The 17420-nt window shown below is 30.9% G+C and overlaps 2 protein-coding genes across 10 annotated transcripts in view; both read right to left on the bottom strand.

The window, feature by feature from the left end:
- Positions 1-17420, bottom strand: part of LOC127730300 (furin-like protease kpc-1) — a 131142-nt gene that overhangs the window by 44214 nt on the left and 69508 nt on the right. The window contains exon 1 of one of the 9 annotated variants that reach the window (XM_052238622.1): positions 16272-16283. The exons of the other annotated variants lie outside the window; for them this stretch is intronic. The gene's annotated coding sequence lies outside the window, so the exon portion shown is untranslated. Of the gene's footprint in view, positions 1-16271; positions 16284-17420 lie in introns of those variants that run through there. 9 annotated transcript variants of the gene reach the window in all.
- Positions 6233-16367, bottom strand: LOC127730304 (thrombospondin-1-like). The gene is made up of 7 exons (XM_052238638.1): positions 16276-16367; positions 12258-12602; positions 10818-10994; positions 8997-9137; positions 7765-7905; positions 7089-7229; positions 6233-6839 (listed from the first exon to the last, which is right to left on the bottom strand). Coding segments are annotated over exons 2-7 (924 nt in total). The 5' UTR covers positions 12580-12602; positions 16276-16367; the 3' UTR covers positions 6233-6837.

Raw genomic sequence — 17420 nt, 5'->3', positions numbered from 1 at the left:
AGTACCGATCAAAAGTTAATTATCATTTCTTTTATTTTCTAGAACTGATATAATTTTGGAAACAAAATTACTATACTATCTCTATATGAAAAAAAGCTCAAAACGTTAGAACATTAACCGCGCGAAACGTTGCACAAGGTCGTATCTACGGTTCAGGTGAGAATATGATACTCAGAGGGGAATATGAAGTTTTGTTCAACGTCACGCGGAATGATTTCAACTAATCAAATGTTGATTAAGGAGGTACAGAACATATAAGAAAGATAACTCTTTTTCAAAGTCTGTTTCATTGCAGCGTTTTTAAAATCACATGCCATATGCAAGAATTTAAAAGATCCAGATCAGAATGTTTGCATTGAAAGAGTAGACATACAGCTATTGTTATTCGTTTAATCTTTAAATCCATTTATAATAACACATTTTCAATATATGAATCTTCAAAGAGACCAAACAGGAAAATTTCAAAGCAAAATAAATGTAAAGAATAAAAGCAGGAGGTCAGATTTTTCAAATGGGCAAATAAAGGGAAATAGAAGGACCCAGACCTATTTGACATCTTTAATGACCACTACAACTATATTCTTAATTACATTGATATAGGAGCAGAGACTGAGGTTACTGATCCCCTTTATGGGAAACCACAATCCTGGGTTGGGGGAGAAGAATAGTTGAACTAGATCTGCTTGCATCAGGCATATACTGTTGTATTTGCATGTCCCCTCTCCACCTATCCCATACAGTAGAGGAAACGTTATTTGGGCTTAGCGGCGTTTTAATGATATCCCTTACTCCAAGAAGGAAAAATGGGCTCACGAAAGAGAAATGACTTCGTGCGGTCTATAACGAATTCAAAAAGTATGCCTGTGCTGTTTTAAAACTACTAAGAAATTATCAGAATGACTCCAATCAGAAATCTTAGTATCCTATTATTATAGTTAGTCTATCTCTATTACCACGTTTTTGTTTTAGATACGCAGAGAGGGTGCACAATACGACTCGTGTTTATATCAACAGAAAAAGCGCCTAACAATAAAATTATAATCAAATTAAAAAAAATAAACCAAGGACAATTCTGCTTCTTTTCGTACCAAATTGATTAAAATCAAACCAGAATTGACTCCCTAATATTTCTTTTGAAAAATCATAGTTTTGAATGAAATACACATGAAATATATTCTCTAGAACTAGAAATTAAAGAAACAACAGACACGGCTTCCTCTGCCTCATTTTTAGACTTATACCTCGAATTTGACGTAAGCGGTCATCTCAGTACCTGAATCTATGGCAAACGAGACGATTTTAATTTTGAAATTATCAATTTCCCCCACCTTAGTAGCAATATACCAACTTCACCTGCATATGGGATATACATTTCCCAACTCATTCGGTATTCAAGAGCTTGCAGCTGCTACTCACACTTTGTAAAACGTCACCAGTGTCTGAGCAGAAAGTTGATGAACCAGGGTTATGTCAAAGAACGTTTCGTTCTTTTTCTAAAAAAAAGTTCATCGGAAGATACCAAGACCTTGTTGATAAATATTCCGTATCAACTTCACAAATAATACACGATGGTCTTGAAGTATAGACTCTAGGTACTGACGTTGTTTATCATCTTAATAACGTGTTATAGTATCCTTTTATTTGTCTTTGAAAATTATTACTTTTACTGTTTAGTCTATTTTTGGCAATATCCATTTGACGTGGCTTGGTACTTATACATCCCGTCATTGTGTTGTTATGCTATGGTAAATTTTTGTATTCATGTCTTTCGGTTTTGCTTATGTGCTTTGTCCATATGCTTTTTTGTTTATCTTTGTTGACATGTTTGCTTGTTTTTATAGTCATTAAGATTATAACACAATGATGACTGCTGTACCCCTATTTTTGACATTTTTACCTAATATGTCTGTTTGTTTTGTTCACACATCGTTGTCAATATAATGGAATTTTGTACGACTGTCATACAAGTGAGAAGTTTAGCTAGCTATAAAACCAGGTTTAATCCACCATTTTCTACATAAAAAAATGCCTGTACCAAGTCAGGAATATGACAGTTGTTATCCATTCGTTTGATGTGTTTGAGCTTTTGATTTTGCCATTTGCTTAGGGACTTTCCTTTTAGAATTTTCTTAGGAGTTCGGTATTTTTGTTATTTTACTTTTTAGTAGCGTAAAATTGTAGATTACGAATAATTCATATATAACATGTGAATTTGTGTTTTGAAAAACGCTGGTATGTTCTTATTTATGCAATTGAAATTTTAGGACATGATTTATAATCATATAAAAAATAAAGATATCAAGGGGATAATCGACCACTAGTGCATCATTTTACAAGTCAAGGAACAAATACAATGACAAAAAAACCCATTAGATTCAATCCACAAAACATAACACATGAAACTTAGAACTGAGCACTCTAACATTTATCTCAAGTAATAAAAACTATGTCATTCATATTTCAGTTTTCAACTTTATCCTGACAGGTGTAGAAAATAAACAGGTGTCTTCTATTCCGTCCGCAACTTTTGGGGAAAGTAAAATCTAAATTAAGAACCATGGTTGAAACTGAAACTACACAAGTATGATAAAAATAGAACATGTTATTTCTGCTTTTATCAAATTCTAATTTCGGAGGGATAGCGAAATTTGTTTTCTTTTATTGTGCTTCTGTGTTTCTTTAGTAGTGAATGCAATTTTAAAGTAAATTTGGTCTTCTCAAGTCTCAATTCAGGATTATGCCCGAATAGAGTATAATGTAGGGGGCCAAGAAAATAGTGTCACACTTGTTACTGTAATTTGATATTTGGTAGACCTAGTTCAAATTTTTATAAATATTCAGGAGCCGTGGTTCAGTTTTTGTCGTTAGTTTACGTCTGTTTTATTTGCCTTTTGTAAAATGTTTTGTTATAAATTAGTCCGTTTGTTTTCTCGTTTGAATTGTTTCACATTTTTCATGTCGGGGCCTTTTATAGCCGACTATACGGTATGGGTTTTTCTCATTGTTGAAGGCACGGTATGATTGCCTATAATAACTGCTTATATCCACCTCATTTTAACAGTGGCAGATAGTTGTTTTATTGGCAATCATACAATGTCATCTCCTTATTATTATATTATATTAATAAAATAACAACTATAAACAGGCACAATTCGTATGGCACTACACTAGGTAAACTCGTATTACATTACATTATGTAGTCTCCTTGAACTTGGTACATTCCATTCTTATAAAATTATACTAGGTACATTCTTATGAAATTACACTAGGTACATTTTTTTTTAAAACTACACTAGGTACATTCTTATAAAATTACACTAGGTACATTCTTATGAAATTACACTAGGTACATTTTTAAGCATCATACTGGATACATTCTCATAACATCATCTTTGGTATATTCTTATAACATTACACAAGTACATTTATAGCATTACACTATACACTATGTTATAACATTACACTATACACAATGCTATAAAAATACAATATACACAATGCTATTGCATAACACTGGGAATGATAAGGGGACAGCCATTTGGTATACCAAGGGTGTTGAAGCGCAAAGTAATGTCAATCAATACGAGGAACAGTTAATTATTAATGTTTATGGAGACGAAATGCTGAATGAATATATAGTTTTATTGTTCATATTTTTATATTGGAACAGCCTTTGCCGATTGAATTCGGGATTTATTTCCCAACCCGGAACGCCTATTCTGTTTTAGTGTCATACTTCTACTTATTATTACTAGGGTAAACATATTGAATTAAAGAGTTTGTTGTCTACAAGAATATGTTAATACAATATATACAAGTAATTCAAAAATGGAATTAGAAAAAAAGAGCAGTGCTCTTATATAAATCCATCTCCCGCGGATAGTACTTACTCTTTCTTCTAACCCTCTTGTATTTGTAATTTATGGCTGGTCTCCAGTGTATTTATAGAATATGTATTGGAGAAATAAATGTTGTACGTAAGGAAATTTGTATCGTACGCGTTTAGCTTTCACTGAGTCGGTACTACTGGCAGTGAACCATCAGTCCTGAAGGTTGCATTCCATCCAGCATCCTTCAGTTCTTTCACTTATTAAATTATATACAAAAATTGTATGTGTAAATTTTTGCTTCCTTTTTTAGTTAATCTTACTAAAACTCAGATTTCTGCTTTCTTTGACAAAACGTTATTAGACGGGGTTGGCTGTTCTTTTAAGACCCTTTTTATTGTAAGCTCTATCAATATTTTACTTTTTCGGCTTTGTAAATTTTGGTTTCGATCATAGTTGACCAATTTCATCCCAGAAACATATGTCGTGCGTATGGAAATCAGTATTATATTTCTTTCGGTGTTTTGTTTGTTATGTTTTAGTTTTAGTTTTTGTTTTATAATATTCGCATATTTATCAATTTTTGTCATTGTTGGGTGGATTTTCAATGGACCAAAAACATTATTTGAAGGTCAAAAAATGCATTGCCTTATTTAGTTCTGGCTACCTCAGCACCTCAAATTAATATCTCCGAAGGCGTTATTGCAACCAAAACTACATTTTATCAATTATGTCCAATTTGAACATGCCTGAACATTTGTTTCTATACATGTAGGGCTTTTGACAGTCTCTTTTCAATTTACCACCCAACTTTCTTTAAACTTCGCTCGATTTAGAGCTTGAAATATTTCATAGACAAATGCTTTTAAAACTGACCTGTCTTTTAAGTAATTTGATTGTGTGTGCCTTCGAATAGCTGTCTCATTGACGCAAACCCCACATCTTCTGGTAATCATAGAAATTAAGCTCTAAGAAAATTTAATGAAGGTGATCCCATTTTCCATGATATAAAATTGTACAGTTTGAAAAGCGTCCAACAGTCTAGCATTTTCTGCAGGTTTTTTGGTTTTCATTTTTTTACTTAAAGTAATCTACAAATCAAATTTATTTTTAGGAGTCAGTATTATTTTAAATGCAATACATATAGACATATCATTTACAAATAGAAGTATCGGTTTTTACTGCACCATATGCGCATTACGACATTTCTGTCTCTTAAGTGATTGACCAAGCCAAAATATTTAAAATTCAAAACCTAATAATAACGTTGAAGATCTGACAAAACCCAAAAAAGTCTGACGGTATAATAGCCAAAATAGTTATAGGACCAGATGTGTATGAGGAAGATATATTCCGTATTTTCAAATATAATCATACACAAATATATCTGACGATTTTTCTGATCAAGTGTTCTACTGAAATTACGGTCGAAAGAACGCATCATCGGTAGCCCACCATACTCCTTAAAACTTACTCATGGAAAAAAATCTATCAACCGAGAAATTGCAGTTGTGATAATTTCTTTAAAAAAAAACAACCCTACAAACAAAGAGATGCCGTTGGGGCTTTTAATTTCAACATAAACTAAATAAAATAAAACAAACGACATATTTTCTTTGTAATGAAATAAGTAGATGTGTTATGCTTATTTGCACAATTAAATGATATTCATATAATTTCAATCAGGTTTGTGAAAAGACGTACTCGAATTTTGTCTCGCTGCCGACGAAAGTCACAGAAGCGTTACTTACAATTATTATACTTTGTGATTAAGTCACACCAGCTTGTTATATATCTGTTCGAACCTATGATCATACAATAGATTTTAAATGCCATTTTGTAGTTTCATCATAATCAGCTTTGATACAGATATCTAGACCTCACGCTGACTTTTGGCAGTTTATGAGGTTTATTTGCTGTCTCATTGACGTACAGCCCACATTTCCTTTTACAGTTTCGATTATATTGCGTTAATTTGAAAGATCGGAATGGATATGTTGTAATCAAAATGTCTTATTTCAAAATTGACATTTTTCATATCTAAGTTTTGATTCTTAGTTCCAAGTTATCATTACTGACTACCAAGTTGACATTTCTGACTTCCATTTTTACATTTTTCACTTCCAAGTTGACATTTTTTACTTTCAAGTTGGCGTTTCTCACTTTTAAATGACATTTCTCACAAACAAGTTGAAAATTGTCATTTCCAGATGGACATTTTTCAATTTCAACTTTACATTTCTCACTTCCAAGTTTTCGTTTCACACTTTCTAGTTGGAAGTGAGAAATGTGCAGTGCTACAACATTATAGGATTTTTATCATTGATTGGTTTTGGTTTGGCATACAAGAGAATCCTTAAGTATGCAATTTGATTTCATGGCACGGCGAACATAATGGACAATGATAAGAGAAAATTCTGTTTATAAAAAGAAGCAATATTACCTGTGAACAAACTAGTTATGTTAATGCTTAATTTTGGGTACTAGTATAGTTATTTGATTATGTTGTCCTTTGTACTCGTACTTTTTAAAGGTCTAGCTAATTATTTCCCTATTTTGTTGTTGATGGATACTTTTAATCATTTTATCTCTGAAGCAGTTATTATTTTTTCGCACTGTCTAAATTTAGATTTTATTAAAACCTTTGTTGTTTTATTATTTTCTTTAAATTTTGTCATTGCTATTATCCAATGTGTAATGTTTAGATATTGAATGGTAATTCTATTGACCTAAAGTGTGTGCAAAGATAATACAGATGTTAAATTATTAAAAAGAATTTTCGTTTGGAAATGACGTACATGTATCAAAGCAGTCACATCTTGGAGCATGATTCATTTAGAGGAGTTCACTATAACGAATTTTATTAAATTGATTCAACATGTTTAGTGTTCAATTAAAACAATTCAACTATTTACACAATACGCTTCTTGTTGGACAATACTTGGGAGGATAGTTTATTGCATAAATCATATATGCCGTGCATGTTGCAATTTTCCCATACATCTTCACATCCTGAAACAGAAATGTTTAAATAAGTCAGCAATTCATAATCACTTGTGTATCATATCATAGTCAGCTTTGATTTAGATATCTTTTCATCACGCTGACTTTTGGCAGTTTATGCCGTTTATTTGCTGTCTCGTGGACGTATAGCCAACACTTTCTCTTACAATTTCGTGAAAAAATAATAGATATACAATGGACATTCACTAAAATTAAACAGTTTTCTTAACGTGTATATTTAATGTTTCTAGCACTTACATGTTCCAAATACCTCACATGTATGACCACACCCATTATAACAACATTTCGCTTGTCCCCTACAATCACTGTTGCTAGAACACTGTTCAACACATCTTGCTATTAACAAACCTGCCGATGGACATTCACTAACGTTGGTCGCTGCATTGAGATAAGATAGATACTATTTCACACTATTATTTGTTTTTTTCAATTCTTTTTTTTAATTAAAGAAAAATCAACATTACTCTTTATGGTTAAACAGGCTCATTGGTGCATTTCAAATAAAAACATGTTAAATAATTTAAAACACATCATCATGATGTTTAAACAATGAAAATGAAAGTTCTTGATATTTTGCACTGTATTTAGCAGGCTCAATGGGATCTGTCTTTTGTTATATTGCTAAAACAATTTGATGAGGAGCTTTTGAATATGTCCAAATTAAATGTCCATAGTCTGATGCAAACGATGCTGTCAAGGTAAAGTTGAAAAAGAAAGTGCCAGTACAACAATAAAACCGTGTTTTCGTTACACCTATGAGTGTCAGTTGTAATGTAATCAACGGCCATTTCTCCTGAATAGCATCGGCAGAATTTGTCAACAAAAACAGATCTTTTGTCATCGGAAACTTCTTCAAACAAACCTTAGTTGTTCTTCTTCCTTAACGGGTATATTTAATGTTTCTGGCACTTACATGTTCTAGATATCTCACATGTATGACCACATCCGTTAAAACAACATTTCTTTTGTTCCATACAATCACTGTTGCTCGAGCACTGTTCAACACAGCTTCTTGTTAACGATTCTGGCGATTGACAGTCACTAAAATTGAACCCTGCATAGAGATATAAAAGATACTTTTACACACTATCATTGTATTTTTCTAAGTTGAATATATTCTTCCAAATGTCAGCTGATACTAAACATAGGTTAACAAAAACATATGCATTTTCCTTTTGTAAATTAAAAAAGAGGCATTACTTTGCAAGGGTAAAGATGTTCGTTGGTGTAATTCAAATAAAAACATTTTCATTAATGAAATATCTTTAATGGATAATGTATAAATACAATCGTGTGCTCTTCATGTACAAGCATCTGAAAACGTGTCATTGGATGTTGTGTATAAAATGTGTGGGAAGAAATTCAATAACATAAAAAAAAATATAAAAACTGATAAAAAGTTCATGTTTTGCAAGAAGTACATTTAAGATGCAAGTCTTTAAAGTTTTTATAATGAAAAATTAGTTTTTAAAGTTGTTTAACCTATGGTAGAGAGTCACAGCGTAAGTAAATAAAACAAAACACAAAAACTGTCAAGAGCGAACTCCATTTTCATCATAACAATAATTTCAATTTTCTACATAAATGTATAGAAAAAAATTAGCAATTTGAATATTGTAGAATTTACTTCTTATCTACTTATAGTTATACTTGTATGTAAAATGTTCATCTACAGCAAAAAAATAATACATTTAAACTGCTTGTTGTTCTATATTCTGAATTGTCTGAGAATGTATTATAGAATATTCAGAATACTGCACATCAGCAAAGTAGTCAGTACCTTGATACTAACATGACTCATAACTTGCATTTCTAAACTTGTCTGTTAATAAATTACAATGAAATGCTTTGAGAAAAATTCAGATTTGTCAATTATATAAAAATAAGAAGATGTGGTACGTTTAATTAGGAGTGTAATGCAAATGGGTGCTTTTAAGGTAAAGTTTAAAAAGCAAGTGTCAATACAACAATAAAACCGTGTTTTTGGTACGCTTATTAGTGTCAGTTGTAATGTAATCAAGGGCCATAACTCCTGAATTATATCAGCGGAAATCTCAACAAATATTTTGACATCAGAAACCTCCTTCAAAAAACCTTAGTTGTTCTTCTTTGTTATCGTGTATATTTAATGTTTCTTGCACTTACCATTTCTAGATATCTCACATGTATGACCACACCCGTTATAACAACATTTCATTTGTCCCATACAATCACTGTTGCTCGAACACTGTTCAACACAGTTTGTTGTTAACGATTCTGCCGATTGACAGTCACTAAAATTGAACCCTGCATAGAGATATGAAAGATACTATTACATCATTGTATTTTTCTAAGTTGAATATTCTTCCAAATGTAAGCTGATAATAAATATAAGTCAACAAAGATCATATGCACTTTCATTTTTTAAATTAAAGAAAAAATGACATTATTTTGCAAGGTTAAAGATGTTCGTTGGTGTTATTGAAATATAAAACATTTTCATTAATGAAATATTTTTAATGGATGATGTTAAGTACATAATCATGATGATTGAAATATGAGTAAAGAACCATGTGCTCTTCATGTACAAACTACTAAAAACGTACCTTTTGATGTTGTGTATAAATGTGTGGGAAGAAATTCAATAACATGAAACAAAATATAAAAACTGATGAGAATTTCATATGCTGCAAGAAGTACATTTAAGATGCAAGTCTTTAAAATTTTATAATAAAGAGTTTGTTTTCCTAGTTGTTTAGCCTATGGTATAGAGTCACAACGTAAAAAATATAAAACAAAACATGAAATCCGCCAAAAGTGAACTCCGATTTTATCATAACAATAGTTTCAATTTTCTATAAAAATGTATAGACAAAAATTAGCATTGCTGCAATCTGAATATTGTAGAATGTAATACTTATTTTAATGCTTTTATGTAAACTGTTCATCTACAGCAAAATAATACACACTTCAACTGCTTCTTGTTCTATATTCTAATTGTCTAAGAATGTATTATAGAATATTGAAATACCGCACATCAGCCAAGAAGTCAGTACTTTCCAACTGACATGGCGTATAACTTGCATTTCTAAACTTGTCTGGTAATAAATTACAATGAAATGATTTGAGCAAAGTCTAGACTTGTCACATAAATTTAGTACAGAGTCTTATGCTATGAAGGTAAAGTTGAAAAAGAAAGTTTCTATACACAATAAACCCGTGTTTTGTTTGTAAGTGTTAGTTGGAATGTAATCAAGAGCTAAAAGTCCAACGTCAAAAATTGTCAATTTCTGTTCAATCAAGGACCGTATAGCCTCAATGCCAAAGTGAAAGTGTATTTGCGTATCTCAATAACATTTAGTATAATTTCAATTTACTGATAACAAAATCAATATTTATAACAATAAAAACCAATATTCAAAGATCTAATTACAGTATTGAATTAGTAACCTTTTAAAATAAGTTCCGGGCTCGGTTAATAACATCTCAGAAATAATGAGGATGTGCTATTTCGTTTGAAATAAGTTTCCTACGGGTACAGCCAAACTTCCAAACTAAATCTTTGTATCTATTGAAGAATTTAGTAATGGTTTTAAGTTATTTGTGGTAACGATATCCTTGACTTTATAATTTACCAGTAAAACGTAGATTATATTCATTGAAACAAAAAACGCCACAAAAGACATATGCATAGCGAACGAGTTGTGATATATAAACACCGTAAAATGGTGCCAATGAACATCACCGTCAAACAAGAGGAAAATTAACAATAGGAAACGAAAAATCGTCGATGTCTTATACTTTGTTAATGATAATTTCATTGTAAACGCTGCGGCATCAAAATTGGTCTAATTCATTACATAACATTTGTGCTTAAATACAATTAAGTATATCACCGATACTTTTTTTATACATTACTTTATATTTAAAAATCAAATTTGGACTTTTTAGAGGTAGTTAAATGTTTTATGTTGAACATAAATATACCTGCACATGCGCTTCTGGAACATGTCTTACTGTCAAATGTTTCATTGTAACTACATAGCATTGTAGTATTCATTTGTTGCCTTATTCTGACTTGTACTCCGTTGCCACAAGTAATACTGCATTTGGACCAAGAGCTCCAGAATGACCAGGAACAATCTGTTTTATCTGCATCTAGAACTAAGAATTTAGAAAATGTAGCATGCAGAAAAACTAATCTGCATTGTATAGACTTTATTTCGAAGTTGAATGCTTCTTTTTATATCTTTTGTGGGTTGTAAAAGAATTGATCGAAACACAATGTGTATGTAGCGCTTCATTCTCAAATTGTTTACACAATCAACGCTTTTACAATCCATTCAAATTATAAAAAGAAGCATTCAATTCTTATAATTACATGTTTATGTTACAACCATGAAATTAACGAGTTATATCAAGCTTTTCGTTTGTTTTAACATTGTCTCGGATAACACGTGCAGTCAAAGCTGTTGTATTTTATACGGAAATAGAATTTGATACTGAAGTGCCTCACAATGTTGTCAGTCAATCAAAATTACGCATTCTGATAAAACATACATGTAATGTAACTACTAAATAATATGCATAATAATACTCAGTTTAATTGAGGTCTGAAGCTGGCATGTCAGTAACTGCTAGTAGTCTGTTGTTATTTATGTATTATTGTCATTTTGTTTATTTTCTTTTGTTTCCTATTCTGACATCGGACTCGGACTTCTCTTAAACTGAGTTTTACTGTGCGTACTGTTGTACGTTTGTTTTTTCTACATTGGCTAGAGGTATAGGGGGAGGGTTGAGATCTCAAAAAACATGTTTAACCCCGCCGCATTTTTTGCGCCTGTCCCAAGTCAGGAGCCTCTGGCCTTTGTTAGTCTTGTATCATTTTTAATTTTAGTTTCTTGTGTATAATTTGGAGTTTAGTATGACGTCCATTATCACTGAACTAGTATACATATTTGTTTAGGGGCCAGCTGAAGGACGCCTCCGGGTGCGGGAGTTTCTCGCTGCATTGAAGACCCATTGGTGGCCTTCGTCTGTTGTCTGCTCTATGGTCGGGTTGTTGTCTCTTTGACACATTCCCCATTTCCATTCTCAATTTTATACTAGCAAATTCTATATTCATTCTTCTTAAAAATATAGTGTTTTTATTTTCCTGATTTCGATATCTAATATGCATTCGAGTAGATATTTTACTTATAATACTTTAAAAAGATAAAATTGATTTACAGATTTGTTTGTCGTCGAAAAGGGACTAACTAAATATTGAACACGTTTGCTCCTTTTTATCTCCAAGTTACACGAACATGTTATTAAAACATATGTCGTGCGCACTGACATTGGTTTGATGATTTTAAATCGTGTCGAATATCAAATTATGTGTCGGCAGATCATGTTCATTTACCAAATTTAAACTTTTATACCTACACTGTGTTTCTGGTAATATTTTCTTTGCTGTGAAGAATGTAACTACACCTGTTAGAATTATTGCAATCAAAGAAAACATAATGATAAGAGCTAACAACCAAGATGAGATTTGAATTGTTTGACGACTATGAATATCTGCTCGTCTTGGTGGAATATTGGGTAGTTTAATGTTGACATCTTTGGAAGGATCTTCCTTAAACACTAATGTTATTTCATCGTACTCTGTTGAACGACTTTCTGAAGGTACCTCCTCATAGTTCGAATCGGTTATCTCTGACTTAAAACTGATGTTGTTACAGAATTTGTGTTGAGAGTTTGACATTGTGGTTTCTTATTAGTTGCAATCTGCAAAATATAATACACTATGCTTTTGTTTAGTTTATAACTATTCTATTTGCTAAAGAGACAAAGAGGGAGGGTTGGATCTCTGAATTGTAAGTGATATTGATATGGACGTTTGCCATCGTAGTTGGTATAAGAATAAAGCATTAAAAGAAAGATTAGTTTTAGAAGACACACACAACTGTTAGATCCAATAATACAACATGATATGAAGTAGAGCAATGGTTACAGGGCTAATTGTCAAGATGACAGCTAAACATCGTTTTTCTGAGTCCAAGACTTTTCAAGCAACTAAACATTGTAGTTTTGATATCAAAATTATCTATTAAGAATCAAAGCAGTTTTTGTTTCTCTCCCCTCTATATTGTATGCTCTCAAACGTTTTATTTGTTCAGCTTTTGGTATTGCGCGTCCCTTGTTTACGATATTGTCGACAAAAGTTATTAGGGCACAAAAATGGATATCATACGTATTTCATTACTGTCACTTTTATATTTAGTGAGTGCAATGGTACTTTCATTATTTAAATGATATATTTTGTTGGTAAAAATCAATTTAATAAACTATGTAATTGTATGAAAACAAAAGTTGCATGTTCGTTTTCCTTGGTCTTTAGTTTTCTATGTATTGCTTTGTAGCCTGTTGTTTGTCTTTAAGTCGATTTTCGTTTTTTGTCATGGCTTTGTTAGTTCGTTTTTGACTTATGAATTTGACTATCCCTTTGGTATCTTCCGCTTCTGTGATGCGTCATTATCATGCAAGGTTGACCTTAAATGTATTTTGGACGCTCTCAAACTGTTTATATATTTAGACCCAAAACATGTGTCCAATGTACATTATCGTTATCACTCGTTTTTTTTTATAATTCTAAATCAACAAAATACTGTGACATTAATTATGTTACAAGGATATACATGACAGAAAACATATTGTAATGATGACTTATCATGAAGAGGAATAATCCCAGAACTATATAATTTGATATTTTCCTAAAAGATTAGTTGAAAAAAATCAAATATATTGAATATACTGTACATTATCAAGTTTGGGAAGCATGCTTAAAACATTTATCTTAACTGTCTAGTATAATGACGAATTATCAATTTAAAAGGCAAAACAGATTATTCAAACTTTTATGAATGCATGATTGTATAATCTTTGGAATAGCGATTTTACTTTTACTGGTTGCAACGTATACCTAAGTCTTTATTGTCAGTCTTGGACATTTTGGTAAACTGATATAGGGGAGAATTAAAAAGACATATACATGTAATAGAATCTTTGAAAATTAAGATTCTTTCTCCGGATGGGTTAAAGCTGATGTTGGTACTACTGAATTATAAAACCTTGACAAGTGTATGCAAACTCCTGCTATATCTATCTTCAAAGACTTAAGTGTTGCATATTATCTGTCTTACCCCAGGGCAAATATGTTTCCCCGCTGACAAAGCAAAAAAATAATATCGTTTTGAGGTTAAATCTTTATTTTGTACAATGCTTGAGAATTTATTGCCAATTTACATGATAGATTCCTGTTGGAATCGGAACTATAAATACAATGCCCAATATTAGGAGAATGTTATGATCTATTGTAATGTATTCTTATGCCATCATTTAAAATTTTTTTTTTTTTACAAAAATGAAGAAATATTAACCTCTACTGTGTCTCTTTTAAAGTATACCATACACCGGTTCATAACATATATCAAGAATCATTTATTTAATTACTTATTATAACCATTTAATTGTTAATATATTATTTAAAGTAAAAATAAGAAACAAACTAAATGCAGATTCAAGCTTATTCTTTGAGTTTGAAGCGATAAAAATGAAAGTGGCTGAGCACATTTAACAGCATGTCAATGAGAGAGGGAAATTGTCACCGACTGTAACTTACCCAAACTATAAGACCGGTAAGAAATTCTTTGTTATCTTTTCGTCTATTATCTTTTTCTTAATGTTTTCTGTCCTTATTCATTTAGAACACCTTCTTGGTATCATCGAACGTTGTATTTCATTGCGTTAAAACAGTTTTACGAACAACTGATACTAATACTTAGAAAACAAGAAACAGATAATCATATCTCCTGTAATCAATGTATACACAATGAAAGGGAAAATGAACCTAGCCCACTAATCATAGCAGTAACCATAACTTCATATATTTATCAATTAAATAACTTGAAACCCAAGTTTAAAAAAAAATCTTAATTGTTTGTAGTTGTTCACGATAAAATAAAATTTAATGATAAGATTTAAAATAAATAACATGTGACAACGGAGACTTTAAAGTATAGTTATAAGGTATCTAGGGACAAAGAACACTATATTATCAAAATCGATATGTCTTCATTCAAAAACTTGAATATCGACTTACCTGAAATATTAACTTTGCAAATCTTTAATTTTTAGTTTTGAAACGCAACGTAAGTGGTTCAATTATTCATTTATCTAGTTTGTGCTTAAATTCGAAATCTAGACTTTTAAAGTTTAGAAATTTTGACTTGAACACAACTCAAGGTGTCGATTTAATATCAGAATCTACGTCTTAAGATTGTGATTTTAGTTGGATGCTCTACATATATCTGGTAGATATAATCTACAATACATGAAATAAACATGTTTGAATGAAAAGGTGCATTGAAGCATTATTTTTTTCTGATTTTTTTCGTTTTGAATATGTATCACAATACATGCCCAAATTACGATTCATTTGCTAAATATGAAAAGGAAAAACATTTTTGAAAACAACAAAATTGACCAAAGAGAGGCAATCGGAATCATTAGTCGAAGAAGGACAGAGAACAGCATGGTGAGAAAAAAAAACACCAGTCCGCAAAACACTATATTGAAAACTTTGATTGATAGATAACAACAATTCATTGAAGTCATTTTCATGTAGTTTGATACAGAATCAATCCTTCTCCAAATGAGGATATGCGTAAAATTCAATGTCAGATTCAATTCTAGTTTTAGTTTAAAAGAGAACAGTTTTCATTTAATTGTCCTTGTAAAGTAAGTAACATAAACTATTCATAGAAACCATACAATGATATGTGGAATTACCGATGAAAACGATGTATTGGCATATATTTATGAGAAATACATTATGTACTTACATGGAAAACTTGAGCATAACATTTCCCAGCCTTTAAACTGGACTTTCGTGAACTCAAGGCATGTGATGGAAGTTAACTTTGGAGCGCTGTGATTAGGTGTTAGAGTATAATTTCTTACTTTTTTTTTCTTAAATGTATTTACGAAAAACTGCAGTATACAAGTGTGCTATATAAATTTTAAAACACATTGAAATATTTTTTTTGAGAATTTTCCAAAAGACTTTTAATAAATTTAATGTAAAATGATGGTGGCCATGAATACCATTAACAAGCTCCGTTCGAAGATGGTCATGATACCATTAGACTTCAATTTCTAAAACCGAATGATAAAGTACTAATACCACACATGACTGTTTTGTCCTCTTTTTATCATAAAATGTGGTAAAATTCAAAAAATGTTAGTATTGTCGCCTATGTGAGAAAAATACTACCGTTTTCCTTATATAGTATATAATAATGTTTAATTGAAGAAAAAAACTATATCTTAATTACAATAATTCATAAAAATTGTTATATTTAAAAGAAAAGTAAATGAGTCAATGACATAACGTACTTACTTGTCAGCTGACAAACATTGGAGTTAGTAATTTCATATCAGTCCATTATAAGTGTTCCGGGAATAAAAACAACGTGTATACGGGGTAAATACTTTAAGTTAAAAGTTATCAAGTGTTTTAAAGTATAGGCGATACAATTTCATATTGTATTGTTAGTTTCGTGATTTTGAGGTATGTTTTAGATTGAGAAAAGTCATAAAAAAAAATAAAACATAATTGCCACGTGCTTATTTCGAGATAAATCAATTTCAAAGTTAAAAAACTCTTATAACTTGAAGATTTTCTGAAACTATTTTTATGCGATAAAATATTACAATTTGTTTACAAACGATCTGATAAATGTGAATTGGCGAAAAAAATATTCTATATTTTATTTCAAAACTTGATTAAATGTAAAAAGTAAGTTGAATCTGCAGATTTCTTGTACTGTCATTTCCAGACTTATTTAGATACGTACATGTACGAATACGATGTTAATAAGAATTCGAAATAAATGTGCATAAAAAGTATTTGTTACCATGATTACTATAGAGAAGAATCTCAAAATTGTTCGTGAAAGTTTGTTTTCCCAATTGTTGCCCCATTCTTTGAGGGAAATCAAGCTCCCACGTTTGGATAAATGTAATGACGTCTTCTGTCACATTCTAAATTTTCAGAGTACCAATATCCAACAATCTGACAAATTAGATAATGTATTCTGTTTCCTTTTAAAACGACAAACGTTTTGTGTTTTTTTTTTATTACAAAGAATGTGTAAAAAGTCAAGTAAAGGGAAAACGGTAGTATTTATTCTGCCATAGGTGACAATATTAGCATTTTCGAAATTTACCACTTTTTATAATAATTCTCTCCAGACTTTTCATTCATTTAACATTGGCACCCTTTTTCTTTCAAAAATTATGAAATAATAAAAAGGATTTTATAGCATTTTCAAGTATGGCCTTTTAAACTATATTTAATAAAATTATGAAAAGAAAAGCAGGGGTTAGCGGGGAACATTTTTTGATGGCACTACATGGATAAAAACAGAGGATTCAGAATATCTAGCAAACATTCAAAAACAAGAGGAACGAACATCCTTAAACAACTAAATCTTACAGTGCCTGGTGTAAATTAGAGGATTAAAAACAATATATGTACATTGT

The sequence above is a fragment of the Mytilus californianus genome, unplaced genomic scaffold (assembly GCF_021869535.1).
Source record: "Mytilus californianus isolate M0D057914Y unplaced genomic scaffold, xbMytCali1.0.p SCAF_2, whole genome shotgun sequence".
In the NCBI taxonomy this organism is placed as follows: Eukaryota; Metazoa; Mollusca; class Bivalvia; order Mytilida; family Mytilidae; genus Mytilus; species Mytilus californianus.
Note: the sequence above shows the minus strand (reverse complement) of the source record. Positions and strands in the feature narration are given on the sequence as shown.